The sequence below is a fragment of the Lates calcarifer genome, linkage group LG20 (assembly GCF_001640805.2).
Source record: "Lates calcarifer isolate ASB-BC8 linkage group LG20, TLL_Latcal_v3, whole genome shotgun sequence".
Lineage (NCBI taxonomy): Eukaryota > Metazoa > Chordata > Actinopteri > Centropomidae > Lates > Lates calcarifer.
Window position 1 is genome coordinate 11356564 of NC_066852.1, and position 26148 is coordinate 11382711.

At 38.3% G+C, this 26148-nt stretch overlaps 1 protein-coding gene across 2 annotated transcripts in view; it reads right to left on the bottom strand.

Moving 5' to 3' along the window:
• The window catches only part of npas2 (neuronal PAS domain protein 2), a 42332-nt gene that overhangs the window by 11745 nt on the left and 4439 nt on the right, over positions 1 to 26148 (bottom strand). Inside the window, exons 1-11 of one of the 2 annotated variants that reach the window (XM_018691692.2) lie at positions 14853 to 15331; positions 7636 to 7834; positions 5608 to 5664; positions 4600 to 4754; positions 4362 to 4453; positions 3956 to 4045; positions 3411 to 3531; positions 2027 to 2140; positions 1685 to 1803; positions 303 to 385; positions 95 to 201 (exon numbers count right to left, since the gene is read on the bottom strand). In XM_018691692.2, coding sequence (XP_018547208.1) covers positions 95 to 201; positions 303 to 385; positions 1685 to 1803; positions 2027 to 2140; positions 3411 to 3531; positions 3956 to 4045; positions 4362 to 4453; positions 4600 to 4754; positions 5608 to 5664; positions 7636 to 7691 — 994 coding nt within the window. In that variant the 5' untranslated portion in view covers positions 7692 to 7834; positions 14853 to 15331. Of the gene's footprint in view, positions 1 to 94; positions 202 to 302; positions 386 to 1684; positions 1804 to 2026; positions 2141 to 3410; positions 3532 to 3955; positions 4046 to 4361; positions 4454 to 4599; positions 4755 to 5607; positions 5665 to 7635; positions 7835 to 14852; positions 15332 to 26148 lie in introns of those variants that run through there. The other variant, XM_018691693.2, reaches the window with a different exon arrangement.

The window sequence follows — 26148 nt, forward strand, 5'->3', positions numbered from 1 at the left end:
TAACTGTAAACTATTTGAAAGAGATGGATTCCTGGATCTAGTGGTGAAGGCTGGCAAGAAGAGAGCAACAGACACAGATGACAGAGTTACTCACACTGCTTGTGACACTGAGCTATAAGCTCCAAGTCGTCCACATGATAGTAATCATAGCCAGAAGTTCCAAGAACCTCAAAGGGTAAATAGCCTATGATCGGTGAAGCTCTGAAACAAAAAGATTATCCACATTTAAGAAACACAAATTCTTGCTAAAAACAATCTACATGGCTGATAGACAGGAGACGGACACATTACAAATCTTTTACCTGTGATCTAAAAACAGGAACTTCCATTCAAGGCTGTGTCTGGATGTGAATTCATCACAAGGATCTTCCACATTACACAAATCCTAAACAAAGCCACAGTCACAGAGTGAGAAAGTCATTATTAGGATTCACAGCAAAGCAAGGAATTACCAGTCTTACTTTTTTTTTTTTTTTTGCCTAGGTAGTTGATGCACTAGTCTAGTGTGAAACAGACAGAAATGATGCCTTACATCTTGTTCTCAGTTAATTTTGTTCACACATAACAACGAAAATGAAGACAGTTTCAATGTAATGTGTTCAAAATTTGTGGAGTTATCATCACTTTTGTAGCGTTAAGTAAATTCTTATTGCAGGGTTGGTATAATGTTTCTACTATGAAACATGTCACAATATGTACAGTATAATTTCTGCTCCAAGTCAAGCCTGACATTTTTGTTTACATGTAATCATTTTGTAATCATAAAAAGAAAAACACAACACATAACAGTTTGCATGTTCTGAATATATTTAAACTCTAACATTTAAGTATATTGTGAACAAATGCTTATGATGACTGAAACTAGTCTGTGGGAGAAACTGAAAAATATGTTTTAAAGAAACTGCAGATTAAAACCAGTGCTTGCAGAGAATTTGTCATCTGTCTGAGAATCTGAGGGAAAAAAATATTCCATGTCATATAGTCCAGACATTATTGTTCCATCTGGCAAGTCAGTGCAATCAGTGTCTTTTACATTATGGAATGAGTGGTGGGGGAGAGTTGAAGCCTGTCCAGTAGATCTGCTCTCTGAGCTCCAGCACATTTTAAGGCGGACAAGTAAGAATGAAAAGACCTGTCATGTTTCATTTATAAAAATGTCATCTTATAAAAACTGACCTGACATTACCTTTGTAAGAAAAGTTCACATTTATACCCTGACATAACTGCCCCATCAGAAGTTAATTCTGCCTGAACCACCATAGGAGATGAATGCTTTTTTTATAATTTTCCTTTTATGGAAAGGGTAGAGGGTATGTATAAAATTGTTAATGTGATCTGAATTGATCTCAGGAAGGTTAAAAACATATGACAGTGACTTTAATTGACTTCAATAACCTGACATGTGTCCAGTTTTCAAGTCAAGTCAAGTGGGATCGGATGTATCCTAATGATGTAATCAGTTGGGAGGTACACAGAGTGCCACACTGTGCCAGCGCACAACAAGAAATCTCCAGAGTACTTGACCCTGTGGAGTCAGTATGGACCAAAACGTGTCATGCCTCAAACAAAATTTTAATTATAACTCGTTTCAGTACGACATGTTGCTTGAGGGTAGTGATGCCACACACATGCAAAACAAACTGAGAAACAAAGGCATAAGTTTAAAAATCCCAGCTAGTCTTACCTTGAGAAACTGTGGAGTGACTAATCGTACAGTAGCAATGAGGCAGACCTGCTCCTCCAGCGTTGACTGCAGGCTTCTTGGTAACGTCAGTTCAAGCCCGTTACAAGAAGATGTAGGCACTGTGTGACAGATGACATGGTACATAGGGACACACAATTAGTTGTATCATTTATCTTAATCTTATCTTATATATGAAAAATAACTATTCATGCCTTTTTTCCAATTAGTTTGTTAAATTAATGCTGAATTAAGAGAATTTGTGGACTATACTGTTTACTAAATGCAGAAAAGTTACATATCTTACAGAGTTTTAGGAAGAAAGAGGAAAAAAAAGATCATTACCATTGTTATGAAACTTGAAATCTCCAACAAACTTGACATACTCGTACACAGGCGGCTCTTTTGGGTCGATGTTACCTCTGGCTAGATGACAGCAAAATTCAATATGTGCCTCACCTGAAAAACAGCAGATTTTATTTTCAAGGTTAGCCTATTCATAATACAGTATACCTGCATCTTTATAACAAATTGTCTCAACTCTGAATTAAGTGCCTCTTAACCATGTTTGTGTTTTGTTTGACAGTTGAGGGACAGAAAAGAGTACAATTAATATGAAAAACTGTGTACTCCAAAAGATCTTACAACAGAGTAAGTAATATTCTAATACAGTCATTAATATATTTCTTACTCTGTCTTTTTACAGGTACACTACTAATCTTCAGTCGTGCTCAAATGTGAACTCTCTGAAAAAGAAATTGACTAATGGAACACTTTGTCTTCAACAACATTTTTTTCCCAGCAGTTTTAGTACTGAAGTATGCATATTTTGCTAGCAGTTACAAGCATGTGATTATTCCCCAGATGCTCAAAAATCAAAATATTTTGGAACGACATGCCACATTAGTTTGTGAACCACTTGAAGATGCTTTTTATATTAATTCAGCCTGAAAAAAGGAGGTGAATCTGAAAATCCACCTTTTATGTAACACAATTCGGCATCATTTTGCCTGAAAGCCACACATTCCTTTTTGCACAAGAGAGACCAAAGATTGATGTTTCTTTTGAAATGTACCCAAGAGATGGGGATCACTCTGTGACTGTTTGCTATTTAGGCTTCTAAAGACAGACTCCCGACTCACCATCTCTCTTCCTTGGAAAAGCCCAATAGTAACGCAGGATTAAGGTCAGTGTCTTGAGCCCCAGATACTACATTGCTTTGGATTACTGTGCTAACATAACACTGATTTAGAGTCTTAACTATGATACTAAGCTAGCTCCTATTATTAGCTAAAAGGCTAATCATAGATACACGCTAATCAGCAATCCAATAAAGTACAGACCCCAGTTCAGCAACTTGCTCTATATATAAAGAGCTTCAAGTGGCATTATCAGTGTCAAAGCAGTCTTTTAGAGATGTTCTGAAACACTAAAATGCTTCTAAAAGACCTTGAAAAAACTGATATCAAGAGTCAAGTGTTATTTCTCTGATAGAAACAAAGACCTTAAAACACTGAATTCTGAGCTACAAGTGAAAAATGTTAACATCTAACATTATGTGTACGGTATTTCCCCATACACTGAACGTTTGACCTCCTGATTTGATGGGAGACAGGCTTTAACCATTCAGGTCATGCTGTGCTTCAACATAATGACCCAGACACAGTGCGGTGTTGGAGACACACAAGGGCCAGATGTGTGCAAAGAGGCCGCCCAGTAGGATACTCACTGTCAAGGAAGTCAGCAGCAATGGGGTCAGTCATCAGCATGTGGGATGATAGCAGCTTATACACCTCCCCGTGTTCCCGCTCCGGGAGGAAATTCAAGATATTTTGGTCCACCATATCTGACTGGTGCAAAAGGATACATGAATGACAGTCAGTCTTTTTAGGAGTATATGACATGCAACAGTGTTACAATAGAAATAGCATTACATATGACATAATCATTATGAACTGAATTTTAAGTGTTTTACTTTTGTTTGAGATATACTTAGTCTGGTCATGAACTTAAATGAAGTGCTCAAACTATCACTCATAAATGTGTTTTGGGAATAAAAATCAAATGAACACCAAGGTATAAAATTGTATTCTGACATGTGCTGGATGAAGTGATCATTTACAACAACAAATGTTTTTTATAACAATATGCCTGAGGCTGAACACTGCAAAAATAAATTAAAAATAAATAAATAAATAGCACAAAACAGGAAAACTACAAAAGAAATCTGTTATCGAGAGAGTAAAAGTAACTTAATTAAGCTTTCTAACTTACCGGTAAATGGCCAGTAAGTGAAGACACACTGTCAGATACGTATATGATGTTTCCATCTGTAGTTAATGCTACCAAGAAACCGTCTAGGGCCTGTAAGAAGAGGGAAAAACAATGACACTCCAAGTATGTTGAACAGCTGCACAAAGCCATAGTTAAATGCATTACAAAATTATGTCGACGTGTGTTGTTGATGTGCTGTTATTTACTTTCCATGTGCCCTATTTGCCTCAAAGTGTGTCAGTTAGGGAGTTGTTATATTTCCAACAATGTTTTTGGATAACAAACTTGAAATTAAACAGTGAAAATATAACTGTGGTGCCTCCTTGTTATTTTATTAACAATATTTGTCAGTGTCAGAGCTTAATCGACTTGGGCTGTTCTACAAAAACATCCTCCTGAGCTTTACCTCCAGCATTAGCTGAGTGAACTCCTCATTACTGAGGAACGAAGGCTTCCAGTCCTGTCTCACATCACAGGTTTCATTCTGTGCAGTGATGTCTAAAAAAGATGATGGGTAGAAGAGAAGACAAGAATTAAGTCGACTGAATGATGGAAGCTAAACATTCTGCCTAAGGAGAAGTGTATTAGTTATTATATGGGGAAATGCATAAAGGTGTGCCTGAAAGAAGAAACAATTCGAATACCTTTCTGTTTCTGCAAGAAGTCAATAGTTCTCTGCAATATGGTGGACTTGTCCATCTTACGTGGATGGCCTTGGCCCTGCAGCATGGTGCATAGCTCCTTGATGAGCACATTGAATTGGTCTCTTCTTTTCTTTTCCGATTTGTTACGGGATGCCCTTAGGATGTCAACACATGAAAACAATTATAAATCAGTGGAAATAGAGATGAAAGCCTATCAAGCTGCTATGGTTTAACATGTATTTGTCCTGTTAAGGCTGTAGCTCTACAACTAGAAGACTGAAAGACAATCATTTTCACAATAAACAGAAAGGAAGAAAGAAGTGAAAGAGCTCAGTGCTGAAAATAAGAAGAACATGAGTTTGTTCTAATATGTGGGTAAAGTAATTGTTATCAAGATAGAGCATGACAAAGAAGTAAACACAGTTGAGGTCTTTAGACCAACAATTACAGATAAATTGGGTGATTAACTCTACCGCAAAATACAAGTTCAGGCTCAAAAGCAGAACTGGATTTTCTAAATGAGCCAAGTGATTAAACACAGAATACAGCAGTTTGACTTGGTCCAATTTACACAGTACAAAACAGTTGTTTATTCACACTGTGTTTCCTTACTAATTGTTTCTCTCAGTTTATGTTCTCAGTTTCATTAATATTTGCTCTGTATTTCTGCATTAATATCACATCAAGTGTCAAATGAAAGGGGTCACTTGCAGTTGGATTTACGGCTCACATGTTTACTGTAGGTTCTCATCACTACCATTTTCAGCAGACAAGCTTTGATAGACCTGCTCTGCACAAAACAGCAGACAAAGTTAGCAACTAAGCTGAACATGGCAACTGTGTGTCACCTGATGTTACTCTGTGTCTCCATGTCAGCTTGTTTTGAATTTCCTCTGCCCCTTGTGGTCAAAAGTGAGTACTGCATACACACATGTTCATTACTGCATATTGAGTTAAATACAAGTCCAAACTGACAGACATACAAACATAAACACAAGACAAAAGTACCTTTTTGCCCTGTCTTTCTCATCTTCATCCATTAAATCTTCCACGCAGCTGCTGGTGCTAGAAACAGAAGCGCACAAGTTAAAATGTTGTTTCGGCCCATGTTATCTTTTTTACACATTATCGCCAGCAGATAATTATTATCTGAAGCCAGAACAGTGCACTGGACTTTAATGTACTACAACAGGTTCCTTAATGGCAACAGAGATAATCAGTCATAAAGCATTGGGCTATATGTAAACAGCCGCACCCAAATAAGACTTTAACCTGAATAAGGGCAATAGTAGCAAGCTACTCTGACTGATGAGCAATTTCAAGTAGTGCTACCAGGCTTCTGCTGCCCAAACCCAATACTCTGTCAGGTTCCACTGAAAGAAGAACATGTCAGATTAGCTTGGAGAGCCAAAATGTAGCTTCAGGTTTAGGTTCAAATTTAAGGCCTGTGTAGAACTCTTACTCAGGTACAAGGTTTCTGGATTTTTTTGGTGAGTTTGTCCTTATCTGAATCATGTTTGAGGGTATAATGTGCAGGCAAATCTGTGATTTTGGGGTATGTCAAGAAAAAAAGAATGGAAAAGAATAAGTATCTGTAATGAAGTATGATCATATGATAATGCAACAGTACGGTACCAATGCAAGCATTCCCTTTAACATCATATCTTCACTGATGTGGGTTACCAGTGTGGCCACAGCATACAACAAGCAGGTAATGCAACAGTCATGAATTGTAGTGGTATAAGACACAGTACTACAAATAAAACAAAGAGCAAGCAGTGGAAGTTTAAGTCAGAAATAAGAGTTGTGGTTGTAATCCAAATTCTGTGTGCAAGTATAATTCTTCATTCTCATAAATCAATATTAATATAGCCACACAGTGATGCTTTGATCACATCTGTGTGAAATTTTCTTTTGGTCACTGTGAATTGAACTGTGGTATAGCCTGAAAACTGTAGCACTGTAGCAAATTGCAGCTCAAACTCGGGGTTATGCACTGTGCATGATCTCTTCAGTTATTCAGGGTTAAAATTTACTAAATGACTTCTTGGAATGAGTTTGTACACACATGCTCTTCTGTGCAATGGTTATGTTATACGGACAGTTAAACTTCCAAATTCTTGTAAAAATATGAGTCATCTGAATCCTTCTTAGAAATCACTTTCACATCATCATTATCATTTCATTCCTTAATCCATAGTCAGCCCACATTCTCATCCATTGTTTTTTTTATCTCTTTACCATAGTCTGACTGAAAAACGTCTTTTCAGACTTTCTGACTAGCAGCTCAGCTCCATTTATTTCACAGAAAAAATAATAGATCTGTGCAACACATTGAACTATTGTTCAGCAGCTGAACAATAGTTAGGATGGTGCTCAATCATTATATGCCAACCATTGTGATATAAAATAATGGTGGAGGAAGCGAGGAAGAGGAATAACTGAGGCATTTTTAAGGAGAAAATGACAAAAACTGCATTACCTGAAGTTTTTTTTAACATCTTGTCAGCATTATCAGTTAGCCAAAAGAAGCCAGTGGGCCTGTATGTCTCTTTATATATGTATATCTAACACTTGTCATGCCTCAAATTTCCCCCAAACACTCTAACCCTAACCCTTCCCCCCAAATTTTTTTAATGATACTTGTTTAATGATTAATTATTGACCATTTACCTATGAATGTCGCTGATAATCCATAAATTAGTATCTCAGAGCAAAACTACTTAATAACCCATGTCATGAGTCATCCAGGGTATTACACACCTGTTAAAGCAAAGTTAGGGGGTGGGGGGTGGGGGTGTCCAATGCACTTTGACTGCACTTTGACTACATTTACATGCACCCACAATATATGCCAGCTCAGGTTTCTAGGTTTCTTTCACCCTTCATGTGTGTTAATGCAACATCATAAACACATGTAATTCAATTACAATAATAATTTGCACAATATGAAGTATTGGTATGAAGTGCGGAGTGAAAAATCCACCAAAATCCAGCAGACATCAAAAAATGAAGTCAACTTGAGTTGATACTCACTCCCATTCCCTGCGGGTGGATGGACAGGGGCCACCGAAGTCAGAATGGTTGTCCATACTCACTCCCTTTCCCAACCAGGCCCTTTCTGAAGTCTTATATGTCCCATCCGCGCTGACCTTGTCTGAACACACTTTTGGAAAATTCTACCGTGGACCAGCTGCCCACCACCGCCTCCAGCACACCAAAGAAATACCAAGTCCTGCAAACACAGACAAAACTGATTATAACATCATCCTGAAAATGAGAATTTTGTTGAAGATGAAAAACTGTTATAGAATCATAAACTCAGGTTAACACAATGTAAGCATGTAGAAAAATTCATCAAGATTCATCCGTTAAAAAAAAAATTAATTAAAAAAACATCTATTTTATACTCCTAGGACTCAAGGTGTTTTGCTGAATGACTATAATACAATGTAAAGTGCATTTACCATCTACCGTCTACCTAGATACAGTAGTCCATCACTAAAGAAGTGTTTTTGCACAGGAGGAGCTCCTCTGACCTAGAAAAATATCTGAAGCAGACACGTCTTTTGATAACCCAGCATTATAAAAAAAAAGAGTGTAAAATGTCCACCTTCTCCGAACTAAGACCTCAAAGACTGCAGCCTTGTTCAGCTGCAATGAAACAACATAAGACTATATTCAATTATAGTTATTAATAACATCTCTGCAATTAATCTAAGCTGCAAGGAATGTTTTTTTTTCCTTTATGTGGTTTACAGAACATGCATCATGTTAGTTACCCAAAACTGTGACAAAGAGCCTTTATTTTATTCTGAGCCACCCTCACGTAGGAAAACAACACTCACACACTTTCCTTTAACCTTGATTAAAATAGTTCATGGTTTTGCGGTTTGGAAATATTTTACATTATACATCAATTATAAGTTATAATTACAGTCGCTGGGTAATGAGAATTCAGGCAGTTGTCAGTGTTTGTCTTTATTCCACATGCACACAGAGTGATGTACACAAGTGGCCTTGGGGGAAAGTACCAGTTATTGTATTTTCCATCATTTTCAAGTGAAATGAGACCCACTATCAGAAGAGAAATACTTGGAAAAAAATTGAAATGTAAGTGTGATGCGGTGGGTGCAACCCTGAATGATTAACTGCTAAAAAGGTTATTAGTCTCTATGTATCTATTTAACAAAACCAATTCAAGGTCTGTATCCTGCATGTCCCTTGAAACTAGTTTGAGCTGGAGTACAAACAAGAGTAGTCTAATAAAGAAACAGAGGTATTTCATTATAGGAATAATTTTTCATCTTGGGTTTCAGTATTCCCTTTTAACTGTTCTTTCTCTACTCTCATATCATGTATGAACATAAAACTGCATGTAGCTGTTTAAGCACTATTTTAGTTAATCACAAAAACTACTTCAGCCACAGTAATACACAGTAAATACTGGCTGTGCAGACTTATTGGCAGAAGATACATTTCTAGTGACAAAGCAGGGCACTGCAGCTACACACATTTGTCAAGGCTGCGACAGATGAGAAGAAGAAGAAACAAGCCAGGCAACCGGCAGATTTCAGAAACTCGCTAGTCAGTTTATTATGACAAGACTGACTGATTCACCAGCACAGGATGCATAGGATTTCTCTAAATCGTACTACGATTAAACAGCAATGTCTCGCTAATAAAAACATATTCACCCTGTGACATTTCCCCATGTAACTACCGAGTATGTCTATAATGTTATTCAACAAACATTTGCGTCATCACTGACATTCACAAATTCATGCTCTCATATCAAGTGATTTAATCTGATTTACAATCCATACGTGTGTGATTTGAAAACAGTGAAGAATGCCTCTCACAAATTATACAATCTCTGTATTTACACATATACTGTAGATTAATGTCAAATGTAAAATGTGAATTCTGCTTTTACCTTTAAATCCAGGCACTATTGTTCACAGAGCTGCTATGTTCCTAAGTTCCTGTTCTTACCATTCATCTAACAGATCACAGCATCACTGGTTTCTGATTTGTTCTCCTTTTCCATGCTTTAACTGTCTACTCTCCATGCTCTCTGCTTCAAAGTGATAATCCTTCTAGTTGAAAAGAGCCCTAAATCCTGTTCAGGAGACATTATCAATCATTTTGATCTAATCTGTTTTTGGTTGCGTTATTCAAGTGTATGTATTGATTCATGTTTTCTCTGTCACACACTTAAATCTAATGTGTCATAGTGAGCTAAGAAGCTAGGGAAAATTGACAGAAGGCACAAAGCGAGGAGACATTCCTGTGGTGTTTTTTGCAAATGACATTAACCACGGGGTATAATGCATTAGTCAATAGTGCTTTCAATAAATTATTACAACCATTTTGCACAAGTGATTAACTTTGGACCAACAGCATCTAGTTACAATGCAGGAAGTTGCATGAATGAACTTAAACACAGGGGGCCCAGTTTCACATTCCATTGCCTGCTCCAAGTCAGCGATGTTGAACCATGAATACAGGCTTTAACTCCTTTTAAACAAGTGTTTTGTAATGACTAACATCACACCTTAACTGTTCTGTAGATGTTGTGTCCCAAATCTTTCTAATCTGAACTTTAGTTGCGCTAACCATGTCCTCTACAATCTACGATGTACATGCTGTCATGTGAACGGACAGTTGCACAAACAATTAAACTGAAACACACCTTTCCATCAGAGTCTTAATTAATGTAAACAAACCCATATGTCCTCCTTCTCTCCTGCATCCACACAAACACTTATGAAAAGAAAGTGGTAACAGCAGCAGGGAGAAACTTTGCATTCAGAGCACAAGATGCTCAAAGATGTTGTACAACCACAGACTGAAATTCAAGATTGTTACTGAAAATGATATTACTACTATTATTTAATTGGGCCATTATAATTTTAATGTTTCCCAAACTGACCTTGACTTTCAGTTCATGTACAGCAAATAAATAAATAAATAAATAATGATCACTGAGGGAAACATTAATGCTTAATCAGAAACATAACTTCTGCATTTACTGCAGTGCTGTCCACACTTACTGCCAAACTGTTCAAACAGAGTGTGTTTTAATGTCAGACTGAAACCTCTTTTAAAAAAAGCTCCTGAAATGTTGATACAATAACAAAATGAATGTTTTCTCTGAGGTGCACGCTAACATAATGAGGAAAGCCAAATTTCCTTTCTAAATGACATTAATCATATGAATTAATTCTGGTAATTGGATTTAAACTACTGGTAAAATGTCTATTTGGAAAATTAACTATATATAAATGCAATTTTTGCTGCATCACAAATTGCTTTATGCAGCTATTACTTATACTTCTTCACTCCACAAAGCTGTGTAAAATGAAACCTCACATGTCAGCATGCATTCTTTTAATGTATTGAGGTTAAACCACACCTAGAAAGGTTAACAGCTAAAAAACTCCAGAGTCTGGTTACACTTGTGCCCTCATTTAAAGCCTTTAACCAGCAACCTGAACTCATGGCAGAAGTCAGTGCGTCCAAGTTCAAGTTCATGACCAAACTCTGTATGTAAACAGGCTGTAAAAGAGACGGAGACTATTACTCTGACAGTACATTTCTTGCTTATTGCACATAACCTCCCAAAGTGGAAACTGAATGTCAAGGAGGAGATTGCAGTGTTTTTCTTGAAAGAATGTAGGTTTCAGTTTAAGGTTTAATGGAGAAAAAACAACCTTTGCCACCACTACACCTCACACCCTAACCTCCCTACCCTATAGCTTCTTACTGGATATAATGCTGTCCTGTACCAGCTTTCCTGTGGCAAACAGTAGTTGCTTATTTAACGTTTGCATCAAGTGCTGCATTCCTCAACATCCAACAAATTTTAAAAGTTACTGCCAGTCTTAATTTAATTTCTAACATCAATTTGCAGTCATTAAATAAGGAAAAAAGCATGGCAGCAGACCACTCGCTTGCAGACTGCTGCAAAAAAAAGGGACATCTGCAAAGCCCTTGGTCCCTCTTCACTTCTGTTTCACAGACCGCTGCTGGTCTTTGAACATTAAGAGTTACACGCACGCTTCAGTCACACTCTGTTAGGTAACTATTTTTCATCTTGTGAATGAAAATTAAAACTACCTGAGATACTACAACACTGTCATGTTATCTGACAGATCCTTTATGGATCGTTAACACCTGTGTGTAGCTCTGAATAGTTGATGACAGATAGTACCACTCATGCAAACAGGTTGTTATTGATAGCAGGAGTAACTTTACACTAAGAATGGCTTGTAACTGGCATAGGTACAGGAAGATGATGACAGCAGATATTTGTAGCTGTCAAAGAAAAAAAAACTGTTTCACGTCAGTGATTGTGGTGAGGCTGGCATGTCTGTCAGATTCAACACATAAGGACTGCATACACTTGACACAATGTATAGCTGAAGAAATTATTGTCTTTTGTGCATTAGATAAGAGTAAAAACCCAGACTTTTTACCTCATAATGCTTAGACTTGTTTTAACATACATGGCATTTACTGGGTAAATCATACAACAGTTGCAGTTTATCTTTAACCTAATGCAAGCCCAAAGACCAAATAAAATTTTATTTGTTGATCTCTATGGTGCTGGACAAGAACTGTGTAATTATAATGCCCATAATTTATTATACAACTACCAAAACAGAGTTAGAACTTGCACAATTACCTTGCATCTTGACAGACCCAGTTTATAAATAATTCAACTGGAATTTTCTCTTACTTTGGGTCTTTATTAGGGTGAGACTATAAAATTTGTCAGCTGTCAGGGATTTTACCATACCATTTACATCGTAGCAGCTATTGCTTTAATATCTCTGGGCATAATAGGCGATTATGGGCAATAATCCTGATCAAAGAGCAAACTGGATTTTTTTCATCAATGTGATGATGCAGCTTCATTTGTCTGGTGTTTAAGTTTCTGGATCAGCCAAAAACATGTCATGTCCATAAACAGTTTCTAAATTGGTTTTCCAGAAAACTTTTCAAAATATATATCATATAAAACCATATCTTTATCACCCACTCCTGGTTTTTAATCACCAAAGCAGAAACGGTCAGTATACGTGACTCATTTCACTGATTTATTATTACTGAAAATGTTAAAACCCAGCCAACATCACCACCTCAGACACTGGCTGCAGTTTCCAGTTTCTTGGTATTTCAACACAGAAACTTTAAATGTGAGCTGTGCGTCATGTCTGAGTATCAGAACCATAAAGATGCACAAAACCACTTAGACCACATACAAACTTCATGAGAACAATCTGTACTTCTTTCAAAACAGGTACACTGGGTAAGGTTTACGTAATGTTTTAATTACTGGTTAAGAAATTATTTAGCAAAGCATTTTTGAGTAATAATGAGGAACAAAACATATATATTTTGTAAAACTAAACAAATCAAGTGCTAGACGAGACATGGGAAAAAATCTGGAAATTTAAGTTCCCAGTCTGAGAGGTCACAATAAAATAAGTGTTTGTCATCACCATAATACTTTGTTGTTCACTGTATTATTCCCATGTCCCTCCGAGCTGAATTAAAGAACAAATATTATTAAACCCATTAGAACTTGTAAATGCTTGCTTTCTGAAAATAGTACTGACACATCTTTTCCTGGAAAACTACGATAAACCCACTGAATGAATGCTGCTGACCACTAATGTTACCAAGAAATAACTATTTCACAGGGTTTATGATGCTTATGCTAATGTTTCACTTGCTTGCTCACACACACATGCAAGAAAATGAATCACTTAATAGACTGCTAGTGAGAAAAGACTATGCAACCTTTTCAAAAGCCAACAACATTCTTTAAAAAGTACCACTGCAGTGTTCCAGCCAGAGAGCTCATAGTGTTTTTACTGCTCTTGTGCTGATGGATGAGTTAAGGCCACTTGCTAATCCGACCCTGTAGTCTGGGTGCTACTGTCTGCGTGTCTGAAAGTTTACATTGCCTGACCACCTGCATCTGGTTTTGAGCCAACAGGTCAAGCCGTCAGGTAAACACTAACAGGGCCTGGACAAGCTTAGTTTCAATCAATCTGGAACCTTTTTTTCAGTTTATTTTGAATTCTTCATAACACAGCCTCACTTAACACTGCAATGTCCATAAATACACACACACACACACACACAAAAACATTAGACCAAACGTTACATATTTTATACATAATTTTTGTTTCTGTATGATAATACATTGTATATAATCTAGAATCATATTTGCATGGGATTACAGTAACTAATTTGCTTCATTTCCTCATGAGTTGATTATTATGGTTAATTATTATCCTCACCTAAATGTATATGCTGGTCATATAAACCTATTAGTCCTGATATACAGTACACACATACTGTATGTGCATACACAAAATGTAAGCATAAACAAAAATTCTAAATGCCTTTAAAATCCATTACAATTTCATTTCTAATTACAGTCTCAGTTTTCTGTTGTGATTTCTGGTGTAAGTAAAGTGATAAGGGAACAAGGGCACTTCTATTGGTTACACACCTACAAAAGAAAAACACTGGGGCTGCCAATGAGTGCACTCAATGACCCTCTAACTTCTCAGTATGCACATGGTAAATAAGTAATTCTGCCACAGAATCAAACAGAGGGAAATCTCTCTCTATAGAAACCTGTGTCAGTTGCAAATGAGTGGCCCAAAAAGCCTAAAGAACAAGAAAACAGTAGGTTAGTCAGAGAAATGTGAAATCCAGTGGACTTAAAGCTGCCAGGTTAGGTAACATCAGCCTGACCTAAGCCTGTTGAGAAATTATTTAAGGATTTCTTTTCCCCGTGACATTTAACATTTTGCTATCTGGCGTCTTTGAGGAGCCAGTGACGAAAATCCCTTCAGTGTTTTGCCATGGATGTCATCAGCAATAGCACAACGGAAAAAAATAGGTTATTTCAACCTTGTAACCAGGGCACTTGATGACTGAGCGCTGAAAACATGTAAGCAGCACTCAAGAGCGCTGGGTGTACGTAGCCGCTGATGTAGACTCCTGTGTTATATCTTCATCCTACACAGTCTGGGTCTTGTAGAAAATGATTAACTAGGTCTTGACAGGGGCTAATCATGCGGTCGACCACCTCCACTTTAATTTGGATAGAGGCCACTCATGAACTTTGATGTTACAGTGTAGACGGGCGGCAGCGATATGACAACATTTTGCGCTCCTCTGTCAGAGAGACGCGAAACTGAAAGCTCAGATTAAATCTCACGTACCTTGAAAACGTGTCTCCGGCAGAAATAAAGCTCCACACTCAACTTTAATCAATGCAGTCATTTTTTTTAAACAAGCAAACAAAAAAAACCTACAGCATAGCAGCTGAGCGCGGCTACCAGCGACTGACTGACCGGGCGAAAGCACTGAAAGCGTTAAATTGCATAACAACGCCTAAGTTAATAACGTGTTGTTATTAATCGCCGGTGAGCTGTCTGCGGATTTGGCAGTCCTAATTTATCAACGAAACACGACCAAATTTCCCATTCGTGGTCTTTGTGGGCTGCGTCCGTCTATTTTCCAGGCACTGTACTCCACATCCTCCGCTGACAGTGGCTTGTAAACAGGACTGAGTGGCTGAGAACCGAGAAAGTAGGTCAGCTGGTAGCTCAATACTCGGCTAACGACGGCAGCAGCATAAGCAGTCGGCTGTGCAGCACAACCGAAAGGAACCTTTAGTGACCGGGAGGAGGGGGCAGATTGTAATCTTTAACACGTGCTTAATGCATAATAGCACCACAATAAATGCCACTTAGACTACTGTAATGAAGAGCTGCCTATATGGGTAATATGGATTTGTAACGCAGTTTACACAGGATGTGAAACTGTGAATGGTACGGTCTGAAGTGAAGCCTAATACTCTCGGCCATGGAGGAATGACAAGTAGTGTTTAATCTACTAAGGCTAGGTCCACATTTATCTACGAAGCACAGTCTGGTGTAAACTCACAATAGTGGGCTGACATGATGAGAAATGTACTTTAAATGACCACAAATGGACCTTACAGGTACTGTCTGGCCACAGTGTGGAGGCAAATCTCACGTAGAGGAGGCGAGGGTAAATCTCATAAATTTGTAAACCAGTTATTTAAAACTAAGGGTGGGGTGGGGGGCATAGGGTATACAAACAGATGACTCTCTAATCCATAAGCAAGACAAGAAGCTGAAGATTTGTTTTTCCCCTCAAGTACTTCCCCATGCACTTCCTATGTTTTTTTTTTTTTTTTTTTTTTTTTTTTTTTTACAACTTCCTGGTTGCCTTTTCCCTCAGCTGAAGTCCCAAATGTGGGTCAGCAGCCTGCATGACTAATTTAAAGGGCTCATGATGGACCAGCTTCAAATGCTCTGCTTCTGTCAAATGATCACAGAGATGGCTAAAGATGCAGGCATATATCCTCGTGTTGTGAACTTTGAAAACATTGACACATGTGAAAGTGAGCACTTTAACATTAAATAATTTATTCATCGATTGTGATAATCATCAGTAATAATTCAGTTAGTTAATCTAATCTTGCAGTCTCCACAGAGTCTGCACAGTACCTCAGCAATTGCAAATCCTGAATTTGATTAACACAGCTTTTGTTCTTAGTAACTAATACCAGAAATCCACTACTACTGATTATAGTCCTAATTTATCTGCAATCACTCATAACTCAGGTCCATTGTTACTTTTTATGACAAACCTGAAGCTAATCCTGTCTGAACAGAATCAAATGTGATCCTGGTGAGTTAGCTGTTAAATGTGTGACAAAGTCTAGTGTGCCTCTTAGCAAAACAGAAGGGCATTTTCACACTTGTTTACACTGGCGCACACATGCACACACGCGCACACACGCACACGCAAACATACTGTATATGTATACATGTAGAGCTTGGACCCTCTAGCAGAGGCCTAGGAGTTTTAGTTTAGTTTCTGCACTGTATCTTAGCTGTTCCTCTGCCTGCTGCTGACTAACCAACCAGACCTAGTGGGGCCTGACAAGGAGCAGAACGGAGCAGTTGTGATTGATGTGGCAATCCCAGCTGACAGTAGTACCTTTCTCTGAGAGGCAGCCTCTCTTAATGGGACTCCCCTGATCACATTCATACCTATGCCCAGTACAACCGCAGCCTGACCTCACTTTTCCCACCCAGATTTAATCCTGTTGATGCCGGGACTGAACACATCACAAGCTCACTTCTCTTCACCTTTAGGCCACCGTAGCCCACATTATTAAGTAATGCTTTAAAAAATACATTTATAGCCTCTTTGATTTGTATCAGCTAGCTATTTCACATGTCTCTGTTATCATATGTTTGTTGTATGTTGGAAATGGTTTACAATGAAACAGGACTAAGAGTTTGCAGCCATTCTAGCAGCTCTGTGAGGCAAAGCACAGTAGCGCTTTGAGCTAAATGCTCATAATGACAATGCTAACATGCTGATGTTTACCAGGTATAACATTTACCATGTTCACCATCTTAGTCCATTAGTTTTGTGGGTATTTTGTTCTTAAACTAAAGCACTGGTTAAATAAAAAATGTACTTGATGAAAACTTAAGTTACTACAGTTTATCCTGAGGGAGAGATGAATATCTACACCAGATATTTCAGTCTGGACCAAAGTGGTGGACCAGCCAACACAATGACAGTACCATCCCTAAGCCACACCACCAGCATGGCTAAAACACACCTGCGACGTGCAACACTGGTCCAGAATCTGATTCAGCATTACTAAACTGTACATGGTCTGACTCTTATGACACTGATTCATCAGCTAAACTGTTTGTAGATCATGATAATCAGTAAAGGATTTTCCTGTCTGGCCTGTATTGACTTAGTTATGTCTGACTGACCTCTGACAAGGAATGAGCATTTCTGTTACACTTAGATATTTAGACAAAGCCTAAGAGCTGAGTGTTACACCTCAGTTCTGTAGCTCCTACTTTGAAGCTGCCATCTCTTATATCACCTCACAACCTCCTTTTCAATCCTGGAAGTTTAGATTGCATAGAGGAGTTTCCATCTTGTCTAGACCATCTTGTGATAAAGACCACTTGTCATGTGAGTGAAGAGTGACAACAGAGCAAATGAGGATCAACTGTTTTGACAATTCAGTCCACATCACCAGAGAAGTGCATGTTCCCAGTTAAACAAATGGGGCTTTGCATAATTGCAATGGCGAGCAATGGTCTACAAGTACCAACGCATTCTTTGAACATTTTTAGCAAATCAGTTTCAATCAATAAAGCTGTGAAAGCTGTGAGGTGTAATATAATGAAATATGAAATGGTGGCTACAGCACAATCTGAGCTGCACAAAAATCTCCATCTTGTGTTCTTCTTTTTTTCTTTTTTATAAGATAGCTAAACTGACAAAAGAAATTTTGTTGCAAGAACTTGCAACCCAGACAGAGAACAGTTTATGAACATATGATCTCAAAGTCAAAGCCAAACAAATGGCTACCTCTGTCTCTGCCAGTTCTTTAATCAACATTTCATGATTAAAATTTCTCTCCAGACAGCTATGAGCTTGAGATACACAGTTGAGGCAAGGCTAGATATGCAGACCACTTGTCTCAATGACCATCTTCATGTAATGAGTCACACTTTCCCACAGCTGATTCAGACTGCAGCTGTTGCAGAGGTCCAGATTTTGATGACTGATCTGGCTTATGATATGGCAGCGGTATGATGCCATTTTAACCAGCTTGTGAGACACGGTGACACAGAAGCACAGCCAGTCTCTCTGGTCCTCCAGTGACTTACACCTCATAAACTAAACGACCGCATCTTTGTGCTCAGTGGAATCTTGAATCTCTGGCATTACACCTTTTGCTCTGAGGTCATAACATTTTAATGTTGCGACTGCAGGTACAGTGGCATCTCTTGCACACAGGCTGCAGTGCACTTAGTTATGCACTTAGCATTAAAGTGATGGCTAATCAAGCAATATGTTTGCTGAACTTTCAACCAAACAGACAAAATATGATTCTTATAGGGAAGTAAAAGTAGACAAATCTATGTTCTGCACCTCTGTATTGGTTGAAACTATCAGGCATGTTACAGTTCAGCCAGACTAAACACAGTGAGACCATCAGACACCACAGAGGCCCCCCACTACTCTGGCCAAATTCAATTCCCAATGTTGGCCCTTTCTGTGTGGAGCTTCCCACTGTGTATCACACTGATGTTCCGGTTTCTCTCATCTCCACTAGACATAAAGTGGATGACAGACACTGACTTGCAATATTTTTTTTTGTCACTATGGTAACTTATAGGTGTCACTGAAATGTAGCAGATTAGGTCGCAGCACATTCAGTGCAGCGCAGCTAATCAGACAGCAATTTGCTTGCATACTGAAGCCAGCAATCAGTAAGCACTAGGTAACCACCACAAGTATGTATAACACATTAGAAAGGATGAATATTGTTACTGTACCCTCCCAAATGAGAAAACTGATGATAAAAAGATTCTACAAAATCAACTATATGTTAATGCTTTATATCATAAAAGTGAGTCAACTCAGACAAAGATACTATAAAACTAGAAAGAAAACAAAGATAAAATAAAACTAGACCAGTAACAAAACCATTCAGTTCAATCACCTGGAACCGTATGAAAAGGTATGAAATTACTGCTCATGCACATGTCAGTAACCCTGCAACTACATATTTCTATTATCACTTTTTCAGCAGCAGAAACCCTGGAGCTGAACTAAAGGAACAATAATGCGTGTCCTTGTTTGGGGCCTTGTGTTAAAGCCACGCATACAGAGTTATATAATGATTATAAGTAAGTGACAGTAATCATTTAAACTTCAGTTAAGTTTGATTACTTTCCAAGCTTTTGTGCAGCAGAGCTTTTAGTTTTTACTATTCTATTACATCACTACCAACATGTATTCATACTTGCCCTGATGCTTGCTATCAGACTGGAAAACAACCACAGATTTTTCTTTATTTACGAGCAAATAAAAAAAAAAAAAAAAAAAAAAAAAATTGTAATGGAAACTCATGTTTTCACAGTCAAGATGTTTTCATTTGGTTCAACTTACTTATTTCAATTGAGCCAGGTGCTCTGGTTTCCTCACGCAGCTATACGGATAAGTGGTATAGATGATGTAAGGATGGATATTATATGTGGATTATAAAGGGCCCTAGTAGTTTCTGGAGGCTTTGGTTATCAGAAAATGTCAGAAAATTGGCAACACTACAGCACTTTCCCTCTCAGTTTGATAACCATAAATCCATATCTAAATGCAGCTATAACAAGAACAACCCATAACTCACAGTAAAATTCATTTTAGTGGCCTGGCTGGGTTGGTGGGGGCTGAAACTTGGTTTTGATTGGCCAGTGAGCCTAGTCCCAGAACACGCACACTGTCATGCTCACCCCTGCATGACTGGCACACAGAGAAGGCTGCTAAAGAGAATGACAGAGCCAGTATGGGTTTTTTGATGGTCCACCAACCTACCGATAGAGCAGCCCACCAAGATTTGTCCCAGTATGCCTAATGGCCAGCCCAACTATGGGTCTTGTACAAATTGTACCATCATTTGAATACAGCTTTGATGCATAAGGTTCATGACATGAGAACTGAGATAAAATAAGGTTTATATTGCTATCAAATCTTTAATATCAAAAGTCAGGTTTAGAAGGGCTGGAGATGTAATAATAACCCATTTTATTTATGAAGACCATTTGATTCAGATTGGTGGAATAGACTGTGCTTCACATAAATGAAAAAAGACATAGATGATAAAGGAGTCCAAGACTCTACCTGACTGAAACAACTTGTAATTAGACCACGGAAAGACAGATGAGCAGTAACTGCCTAAAAACTCTGACCTTAAACACACAAAATCATGCAACGTGATGTCAATAAACTGCACTCGGCACATTTGTATTTACCAACCTGTCTAGTCTGTGATTGCTTTACACCAAAGGATACTACAGGGACGAGAAAGGCAAAAGATCTACAGAGCAAAGTGCTAAATTTTTAGTGATTCATTCCTAATAATTCCAGCAAATTGTAACACATCTCTTAATAGTTTCTTTTTTTGCTATCAATTCTTTTCCCCTTGAGCTCCAATAAAGCCTGCATAATGCTCAGCCAGCTACAGAGGAAATTAATGTTTTTCAACAGCCTGATGATTTCTGAAGCTCTTAACCCAGCAATGCACTGCACAAAGACTTTCTACTGTACCTGACAAATAATTTCCTTTTAGCCAAGACTGAGATTTAGCAAGGATTGTACGCTATGTTGTACTGCAGCCACAATTAGTGGTTTGCAGTGAATGCTGTGTCTTAGCCACACTAGCGGCATGGCTGTAGGGATGGCAGCGCTGGTCTGTTGGTTGGTCCATCTGTTTAATTCATAATTGGTTAGGGTTATCAGATGATGTATCCTACTGACTTTGGTGTTGGTGATCCTTTGACCTTTCCTCCAGTACCACCATAAGGTCCCCATTGTGGCTTTGAGTGATATATCAGAACAACTATGCTGGATGGAGTGCCATGAAGTGAGGATCAACTGTAATGGCTATCAATACACAGTGAAATGTTCCTAAATGACTTTTTCTATTATTTTTCTATTATTTTCTTCTTTTTTTAAAAAACTGATTTTTTTATTTGAACACTTTGGTTTACGTATGAACATGCCTGTAAATCTAATGACACTCCCATTAGTCTCATCCCTACTTTGTGCTTAGCCCTAATTAGCAAATGTTAGCATGCTAAAACAGTCAACTAAGATGGTAAACATGGTAAACATTAAACCTTTTAAACGTCGGCCTGTTAGCACTGTCTTTGTGAAGCTGCTAGCATGATGACATTAGAATTTAGCTCAAAGCACTGCTGTGCAAAAAGGGCAGCCTGATGTCCATGGCTGTAAACCTTTAGTCCTGTTACATAAATATCTCACCAAATATGCTAAATATGCTGTGCTGCTGAAGTGGCACGCTGAGGTGATATCTTTGAATAACTCAGAAAGGTTTACTGACATATTAATGCAGGGTCAGCTGCCAGTTGTTATGTAACATAACAAAAGAATTAATGCCAATACACATTACAAAGGCAAAGTGGTACCAAATCAACACTGAGGAAGTGAACAATGCCAGAGTGATGATATAAGATCATTCTGAACTAAGTTGTTGCTATGCCAGCGACCAACAAGTGTGAGACATCTAAGATTCATAAAGATCTCCCACATTTTACTGCATTATTCACCATACGCCTACATAGAGATTAGTTCCGCTCTTTTATGTAGGTCATGCTATTGGATAATGAGATGACATTTAGTGCTCATAAGCAGGCCTCACTACATAATAAATGCTCAGTGTTGGGTTCTTTACATCCTGTACCTTTGTCCGGACAGCTTGCCTTTACATCAGTCAAAAACTGGATTATTTTGATAATCACTCAGACATTAAGCCATATTGCCTGTAGCTACATCTGTGATACTGGTATTGATGATGTCATCATGGCCCTCTGCTGAGGCACTGACTGTCATTAATTAGACTGTGGCACTGCTGTTCGCTCTGTGTTCCCATGGTAACAATGTGTGGTGTCTATTTTCCCCCAGTCAAGGCAGCTATGTCCATTAAGCCACTGGTTTCCATTTTCTTCAGGTCTAGAGTATTTTTCATACACAAACCCATTTGTTAGTCTGAAGAATATTAATAAAGTGGTAGACAACCTTTCTGGCTGTACGCTTTCCTCATTATAACAACCCAAACTCACTCTGTTACTCGGAGACAGGCTAAAGAGATGATTACTGTTGCAGGGCTGAATGAATAACTTAATATATTAGACAATATTTGATATAAAGAATTTCTCAAATGAATATGGACGTTAGTAGAATAAGGACTGGAGGAATGGAAGAATAAGTACTTGTAGGCCCTGTGTTGATGAGGTAGGACTAATGACTAAGGCTTTATGATAATTGTCAATAAATAATACATAAAAAGACTGACAGATAAAAACTGAAGATTTCCCTACTTATGGAAAGATTGATGTTGCTGAATGCTTCAAACCCCTGAGCTTTCTTGTCTCTTAGAAAGATAAGAACATCACATCAGCAGTAAACGCTTGACCTGCAGAAACTGAGGAAAATCACCTCATCACAGCAAATGGTGGCTCATTACTACATAACCACTCTTCTGTCCATTCACACATTTGGCTAGGTTGAAGTTACAAAATGGTCAAATCACACATTGACACATGGACATTTTGTGCCATGTAATTCAGAGTAGATGGAGGACCACTGACTACAACCTCAGACCTTATCCAACAGCAGGGCAAGCAAATTGGAAATAAATAACAGAATGGATTATTTGGGGCATTTCTTACCCCAAACAGCATTTCCTATCATTGAAAGGCCAATGGAAAAAGGCAATGGTCGGTGCAGAAACGAATCATCGCACCACCTCCTTAGCTCTTAGCGCTTTCCCACAAGTGTTGTCCGTCTCAGCCAAACAGCAGCTTCACACTAATCCCCCCTTGGGCAACAGCTGAACCCTTGCACTGACTGAGCTCTACCCATTGGACAATCTTGACACAATAGGGTCTAACACATCCTCACCTGCTGTGCACTAAGGAAAAAACACATGCCCTCTCCGCTCTTCATAACTGCATTTGTGTACACAGCCTGAATGAATCAACTACCCAATCAAAAGATAACTATTTGAATAAATAAAACATTTTAGTAAATTATCAAGTGAAAATTCCTCTGATATAACTATCGAGTATTTTCACATTTCATGTTAACAAACTGCACACTTTGGTATTTTGTGATTAAAACATTTTATACAGTAAATTAATACAGTGTTAGTCTTCATTCCTGTTCTGTCTAACTGTACATTTTATGTAGGATTCTTTCACTGATTCTGTGTTTACTTTTTATGCTTATACAACAACATTTGTCAATGATTTTGGTGATAATTTACCCCCAAGTGCCTTGTAATTACACATTCACCACACAGCAGCACAGCCTCACAGTGGGTGGCCACATCCCTCCAATGAGAAAGCAGACCTATAAAACAAACATCCTTTCACCAGGTAGACCTACTCTCAAATTTTCTTCATAATTATATTCTTTGAGCAATTCCAAATGAATCACCAAATTATTTTGGGCCTTTTATCGTCTGCTGCTGCTCAGGAAAAGATGCAATTACCTAAGGCAGTGTGTGAGCAAATATGTGGGTCACAATTCTAGGGCACGGGTGGAAAGGGCAGTGCAGCTCTTTCTTTGTACCGCTGTCTCAAGCTCAGATTGGAGGTAACATTTTTGATTAAATTCCTGGCTGTGGAAGGGTATTGATTCTTTTACAAATGCTCCCCAAAAGAAACATTTTGATCTTATAGCCAGAATAATATCATCATCATTATGAATTCATCAGTGAGCGTCTGTAAAACTACAAGCAGCCACTCTCTTATGCACAGGCTCTGAACTCAAATAGCCTTTCGCAAGCAGTCCATGGAAAAAATGACCTTATGTCTCCATTCCTATCTATTGCCATTTCATTTTCCTTGTTATGAAACGCTGCCGTCCAGATTTCCAAAGCTTCCTCCTGAAAGCACACAAATCCCTCTCTCTCTTGATTCAGGTTTCTCTTAATAGAAGAAAGCAGCTTGTAATGAAAAGCTTTTATATTTGGAAGGAACAGGTAGACAAATAGCTGAATATTGAATTTCTCTATGACCAAATATCCATTCTTTCTAATTCTGTCAGGACTGTAGACGTTTTCCATTTCCAGAATGAAGGAGCATATAAACTGATATTACTGACGACTACACATTAATTTGTCACATATTTTTGAGGTAATTAACATTGTACTTTAACTACAGGACACAAAATCAGCTGTAGATGACATCTTTTTTTCCACCTGGGGGCCTTTTCACAGAAAATAAATTACCGTGCACATAATCACACACAAGTCTTACAAAGAAAATTGGTTAATAACATCTACATTTTTAATGATAAAAGGCTGGTTCATTAGTCGTCTGGAAAAATAATCACACTAGTTTTCACATTCACTGAGTGTTGACACACTCATGCCTGATTAAAGTACGGTGAAATACAGCTAATTTGGATGCTTAAAAAGACCACAATCTCTCTGAGTGGAATTGTGTGTACATATTATTCAGGATAACAGCTAATACTAACATCAGTGAGTGAGTGTTGAAATCACACTGATTCATGATTCGTTCACCCTGCTGAAGTGTCCTTGAGCAAACCTTTAAATCACTTCCAGCTCTGTAAAAAGACCGTCCTCTGACCTCGCTGTGGATGGAGGAACAGAATCACATGTTTGAGCTCCAGTGAGCTTAAAAGATGCATATTGTATTAACAAAATATTGAAAATACAGCAATAGATCCTGAATGTACATCACAGAAATCCACAGGGAATATATACTCCATACTGGTTGTAGGATCAATATGTCTTAACTGAATGTAACTAATTCTGGTTTTTATTGTTGTTTTCTGGACCCAGCCTGAAAATAAAACTAAATTGTCACAGTGGTGTGTGTGTGAGTGTGAACTCCCCATTTCTGTGTCACTATAATGACCAGGTTTTGCCTCTTGACACCACAGATTACAGATGACCTACTCTCAACATCAAAAGGACAGAGGGATCTGTTTTGGGAGTGCTCTTTTCATTTCAGCATCAAACCTGACATGCCCGTTTACGGTCCTCTGCTGCATTGTGTATTTGACTCCACAAAAACAAACCGCGTTGCAATGCACATGCAGCCAACACCCTGAGCTAAAGATCTGAATCACATCTAGGTCACACACGGAGGCCGGGCCCACACATATTGTGAAACCTTTTCCTTTTTTCTTCATGTGAAACACAAAGTGTAGCCACACCCGATTCGTGACAGTGACCTTTTGTCGTGAAAGAAAAGATAAAAGCTGAACCCTAAGTCATGTGAATGAGCTATACAAAATATCCAGAAAAAAGCATCGACTCATGGACAAGAGAAAAAAACATGACTGTGCAGCAAACAGCACAGCACTCAAATAGTGCTGAATTAATTTCACCTGATGCTTCATGAGCCTCATTTTTAGAAATGAGATATTCATCACGCCTTTGAATGAACAGAACTACCTTAAAAGCCACTCGGAAAATTTCCGTCCACTGCCATAAATTTTGCTGAATGGAGATCCTGATGTATTACAGCAGTGTCTTTGAAAAGGCCTCTCACATAATGTTCAGATGTTTATCTCGTGTAATGCCACTTATTTCATGCCGTGAATGAAAAAGGGGGGTTCACATAACGTGCTAAGCCTTAGAGCAGGAAGAGGGGAACTTTAAAAAAAGCTAGCTAAATGTCTTAATCATGCCCCAGTAGGTCTGAGCCTGAAGCGACTGAGGACAATAAGTGTGTGCTTTGGAGCAAGAGATCAGCAGCAAGGACGATGACGTCTGTAGAGGCAGTTATATAACCAGAGCTGAACATTTTGTCTGTCATAGTTACAAGGTTAAAGAGAGTAACATGAATACCAGTCATAGTCTCAAGAGTCATGTGCAAC